Source organism: Schistocerca piceifrons, chromosome X (genome assembly GCF_021461385.2).
Source record: "Schistocerca piceifrons isolate TAMUIC-IGC-003096 chromosome X, iqSchPice1.1, whole genome shotgun sequence".
NCBI classification, from domain to species: domain Eukaryota; kingdom Metazoa; phylum Arthropoda; class Insecta; order Orthoptera; family Acrididae; genus Schistocerca; species Schistocerca piceifrons.
Genome location: NC_060149.1, coordinates 93,400,353 through 93,406,352, shown reverse-complemented (window position 1 = coordinate 93,406,352; position 6,000 = coordinate 93,400,353). Strand labels below are relative to the sequence as shown.

General features: G+C 38.0%; 1 protein-coding gene across 3 annotated transcripts in view; it reads right to left on the bottom strand.

Annotated features, from left to right (window-relative positions):
* Positions 1–4,596: 4,596 nt before the first annotated feature.
* LOC124723125 (sodium-coupled neutral amino acid transporter 9-like) overlaps positions 4,597–6,000 on the bottom strand; it is a 345,123-nt gene continuing 343,719 nt past the window's right edge. For 2 of the 3 annotated variants that reach the window (XM_047248313.1, XM_047248312.1), the window contains exon 12: positions 4,597–5,588. In XM_047248313.1, the coding sequence (XP_047104269.1) occupies positions 5,414–5,588 (175 nt within the window). In that variant the 3' untranslated portion in view covers positions 4,597–5,413. The remainder of the gene's footprint in view (positions 5,589–6,000) is intronic. The other variant, XM_047248311.1, reaches the window with a different exon arrangement.

The window sequence follows — 6,000 nt, the reverse complement described above, 5'->3', positions numbered from 1 at the left end:
GAGGGGTGTCTGTTGAGAGGCCAGACAAACGTGTGGTTCCTGAAGAGGGGCAGCAGCCTTTTCAGTTGTTGCAGGGGCAACAGTCTGGATGATTGACTGATCTGGCCTTGCAACACTAACCAAAACAGCCTTGCTGTGCTGGTACTGCGAATGGTTGAAAGCAAGGGTAAACTACAGCCATAATTTTTCCCGAGGGCATGCAGCTCTACTGTACGGTTAATGATGATGGCGTCCTCTTGGGTAAAATATTCCGGAGGTACAATAGTCCCCCATTCGGATCTCTGGGCAGGGACTACTCAAGAGGACGTCGTTATCAGGAGAAAGAAAACTGGCGTTCTACGGATCGGAGCGTGGAATGTCAGATCCCTTAACCAGGCAGGTAGGTTAGAAAATTTAAAAAGGGAAATGGATAGGTTAAAGTTAGATATAGTGGGAATTAGTGAAGTTCGGTGGCAGGAGCAACAAGACTTTTGGTCAGGCGAATACAGGGTTATAAATACAAAGTCAAATAGGGGTAATGCAGGAGTAGGTTTAATAATGAATAAAAGAATAGGAATGCGGGTAAGCTACTACAAACAGCATAGTGAATGCATTATTGTAGTCAAGATAGACACAAAGCCCACGCCTACTACAGTAGTACAAGTTTATATGCCAACTAGCTCTGCAGATGACGAAGAAATTGAAGAAATGTATGACGAAATAAAAGAAATTATTCAGATAGTGAAGGGAGATGAAAATTTAATAGTCATGGGTGACTGGAATATGGTAGTAGGAAAAGGGAGAGAAGGAAACATAGTAGGCGAATATGGATTGGGGCTAAGAAATGAAAGAGGAAGCCGCCTGGTAGAATTTTGCACAGAGCACAACTTAATCATAGCTAACACTTGGTTCAAGAATCATAAAAGAAGGTTGTATACATGGAAGAAGCCTGGAGATACGGACAGATTTCATATAGATTATATACTGGTAAGACAGAGCTTTAGGAACCAGGTTTTAAATTGTAAGACATTTCCAGGGGCAGATGTGGACTCTGACCACAATCTATTGGTTATGAACTGTAGATTAAAAGTGAAGAAACTGCAAAAAGGTGGGAATTTAAGGAGATGGGACCTGGATAAACTGACTAAACGAGAGGTTTACAGAGTTTCAGGGAGAGCGTAAGGGAACAAATGGCAGGAATGAGGGAAAAAATACAGTAGAAGAAGAATGGGTAGCTTTGAGGGATGAAATAGTGAAGGCAGCTGACGATCAAGTAGGTAAAAAGACGAGGGCTAGTAGAAATCCTTGGGTAACAGAAGAAATATTGAATTTAATTGATGAAAGGAGAAAATATAAAAATGCAGTAAATGAAGCAGGCAAAAAGGAATACAAACGTCTCAAAAATGAGATCAACAGGAAGTGCAAAATGGCTAAGCAGGGATGGCTAAAGGACTAATGTAAGGATGTAGAGGCTTATCTCACTATGGGTAAGATAGATATTGCCCACAGGAAAATTAAAGAGACCTTTGGAGAAAAGAGAACCTCTTGTATGAATATTAAGAGCTCAGATGGAAACCCAGTTCTAAGCAAAGAAGGGAAAGCAGAAAGGTGGAAGGAGTATATAGAGGGTCTATACAAGGGCGATGTACTTGAGGACAATATTATGGAAATGGAAGAGGATGTAGATGAAGATGAAATGGGAGAAACGATACTGCGTGAAGAGTTTGACGGAGCACTGAAAGACCTGAGTCGAAACAAGGCCCCGGGAGTAGACAACATTCCATTAGAACTACTGACGGCCTTGGGAGAGCCGTCCTGACAAAACTCTACCATCTGGTGAGCAAGATGTATGAGACAGGCGAAATACCCTCAGACTTCAAGAAGAATATAATAATTCCAATTCCAAAGAAAGCAGGTGTTGACAGATGTGAAAATTACCGAACTATCAGTTTAATAAGTCACAGCTGCAAAATACTAACTCGAATTCTTTACATACGAATGGAAAAACTAGTAGAAGCCAACCTAGGGGAAGATCAGTTTGGATTCCGTGGAAATGTTGGAACACGTGAGGCAATACTGACCCTACGACTTATCTTAGAAGCTAGATTAAGGAAAGGCAAACCTACGTTTCTAGCATTTGTAAACTTAGAGAAAGCTTTTGACAATGTTGACTGGAATACTCTCTTTCATATTCTGAAGGTGGCAGGGCTAAAATATAGGGAGCGAAAGGCTATTTACGATTTGTATAGAAACCAAATGGCAGTTATAAGAGTTGAGGGGAATGAAAGGGAAGCAGTGGTTGGGAAGCGAGTGAGACAGGGTTGTAGCCTCTCCCCAATGTTATTCAATTTGTATATTGAGCAAGCAGTAAGGGAAACAAAAGAAAAATTCGGAGTAGGTATTAAAATCCATGGAGAAGTAATAAAAACTTTGAGGTTCGCCGATGACATGGTAATTCTGTCAGAGACAGCAAAGGACTTGGAAGAGCAGTTGAATAGAATGGATAGTGTCTCGAAAGGAGGATATAAGATGAACATCAACAAAAGCAAAACGAGGTAATGGAATGTAGTCGAATCAAGTCGGGTGATGCTGAGGGTATTAGATTATGAAATGAGACACTTAAAGTAGTAAAGGAGTTTAGCTATTTGGGAAGCAAAATGACTGATGATGGTCAAAGTAGAGTGGATATAAAATGTAGACTCTCAATGTCAAGGAAAGCGTTTCTGAAGAAGAGAAATTTGTTAACATCGAGTATAGATTTAAGTGCCAGGAAGTCATTTCTGAAAGTATTTGTATGGAGCGTAGCCATGTATGGAAGTGAAACATGGAAGATAAATAGTTTGGACAAGAAGAGAATAGAAGCTTTTGAAATGTGGTGCTACAGAAGAATGCTGAAGATTAGATGGGTAGATCACGTAACTAATGAGGAGGTGTTGAATAGGTTTGTGGAGAAGAGAAGTTTGGTGCACAACTTGACTAGAAGAAGGGATCGGTTGGTAGGACATGTTCTGAGGCATCAAGGGATCACCAATTTAGTATTGGAGGGCAGCGTGGAGGGTAAAAATTGTAGAGGGAGACCAAAAGATGAATACACCAAGCAGATTCAGAAGGATGTAGGTTGCAGTAGGTACTGGGAGATGATGAAGCTTGCACAGGATAGAGTAACATGGAGAGCTGCATCAAACCAAGTCTCAGGACTGAAGACCACAACAACAACAACAACAACAACAACAACAACTGGATGCAGTTGGAGACATAAATGCTTCTTTTATTCTATCTTTTCCTACTGATATGGAGAAACATACTGTATTAATTTTTTTTTAAAATTGAGTGACAGGGGTCAAAATGCCGTAACAGAATAGAGCAGAATTTGTGCTCTTTATTATTTACTGCTTTTAATTGATAGACACTGCCCATTTTCCCCTAGATAGTGCATTTTTAAATGAGATGATGTTTGTAGCAGTTATTCCTCATTTCTGCTTAATTACATGTACAATTTATGCAGTACCAACATATGTAGTTAATTTGCTGGCAATAATGAGGAGGGTAGTAACATTCCAGTTTACTAAACTGAGTTTTACCTTAACTGTTTCTGATGATTACTATAGAGAGTAGTCTGTTGGAGGGTGACTCTGTTATTGCAGTGTCTGAAGTCACCACGTTTGTAGGATTGTACGAGTCCAATCTAACTTAATAGTTTTAAATTACCAAATTACAGAAATTTGCATCAATTTTTGAGTTGCTCATTGGTGTGAGATCATTGGGTCCAGCTTGATCAACTATGCTACTGAAGCTGTTGAGGAAATTACCCACCTCTCCATTTGGTGGATGATAGATACTCACAACTCTGTGCTTCATTAGAATATCAGAAAGACATACAACAATGCCCATACCCAGGAGCAAGGGAGGGTGGGAGGTGCCCTAACTCTCAGGGAAAGGGAAAAAAGTATAGGATATTCAAGTGTTCTTTCAAGAAAAACCATTTAAAAGTCAGTATTATGCAGGTTTTCGACAAGGTTCAATTGGAACTTTTTTATGGGTATGTAAAAGTCATCATTCATTTTCCAAACTATTAAAAATACTCCATACCTCTGGATCCAGCCTGCCCATCCCCCCAACAACCTATTGTTAGGGGGATGAAAACATATAAAACTTAGTCATAATTTGTTCAGAGTAGTTTATTTGCTAAGATACTATTCATTGTCTACTGAAGTTTATCTCACAAAAACTTATTTTTGCATTTCTCTGAAGCATTATATCATATGCGATTATTTTTTATGGCAAAGGTAGTTACTTTCTCCACTTGTGACTGCAGAAGAAAGTTAGTAAATTGGCTATGACTTAATTTATATGAAGACGAAGTTGGCAAACATGAAATTAAGACTAAATAGACATTTCTATCATACATCACACAGATGGATGTGCTCTCTCTTTCTCTTTCTCTCTCTGTTTCTCCCCCCCCCCCCCCCCCCCCCCACACACACACAAAATTCAACAGAGTTTCAAAGTCAATCAAAAGATATAAACTATTTAATAAACTCGTCTAGTTGTGCAAAATCTTCCTTTTGAACAAGAATCAAATGATTTGTTAATTTCTCACTCATTGCATAGCATTGACAGATTTCATCATTTTAGTATAGATTTGTAAGATCAATAGTTGACACACTGTAGTTGCATATTTGTCAGTATCATTGTTGTACAGTGCATTAGACATTGTTTATTTCTACAATGGTGTAATAAATATAATAATAATTATAGTAACTGTTATTATTAGTATTACATTGTTCTGAACGTTTAAATGCACTTAGTCATTCCTTTGTACATTTATTTTGGGTGGTGAGTTACAGCTCAGAGCAGCATACTGTTACATGTTCAACACACTAGTATTTTATGCTCTTATTTTATTCATAACAATTACAGTAGATTAAAACATTGTGGTAAAAAGATACCTGGTTTGTAAGGAGAGGACACTAACCTTGATCGTAACATACAAAATATTTTCAGCTTTATAATGAGATGAACCACATTTGACACACTGTTACTCAGTTTACACAGTTTTCTAAAAATTTATTAAATATATATTACTTAATGGAAACAGAAATATAAGTACAGTATTGAAGGATGAAATGGTTTTGCTTACACTTTTGCTTTAACAATTTTGACTAATCCTCCATTATGAAAGTAAAAGAAAATCTTGCCTTGTATGAGGTAATGTTTTGATAATTACTGATTTGGTAAAAAAACTTCTCTGCCACAGAAATACCTAAAGTATTTTCTGTCACAGATACAACTAAAGTACACACACACACACACACACACACACACACACACACACACACACACACAGTTGCAAAATTACAACCTTAGATTGCACATCTTGACCAAAAACACTGTGAGAAAATTAATTTATTCATCATAGCTGACTGACACTTGTTTAATGATCAGATACAAAAAACTGAGACAAAAGGTTTACTCCCCCAATAACTGGAATCAACAGATGGAATATTGTGGAAGCAAGTGTGAGTTTTCCATGTTTCCTAAGGCATGCAAGATGTAACAGGCTAGGTAAAGTAAAGATGTATATAAGACCACTGAGAGCACCTGTGAACCTGAAATAGAAATAAACATTTGTACATAAAGTCAAATGAAAGTATGCTGCATGGTAGAGAAGGGTGTAGCACAACATTTATCCTTTAAATTATGTGACAATAGAGTGAGTAACAATGGACATGTACCATATACCACTAACATGGTGAGTAATAATAGTTAAAACAGCTTAATGCTTCATTAGTTTGCCTTATCACCATTCTGTCCAGATATTCTTAACACAGCACTGAGTTCGACATTGTGTGACTGAGAATCTTACAGTCATCAAGTTCTTTACATGTGATCCACTGCATTTGTGCATTACTATTATGAGATAGAAGGTTTTGATTCCTCCCATGAGCTATGGACCACGCCAAGGTGGGGTGGCTTGTGTGCCTCAATGATACAGTTCTGCTTACAACAGGTGCAACCACA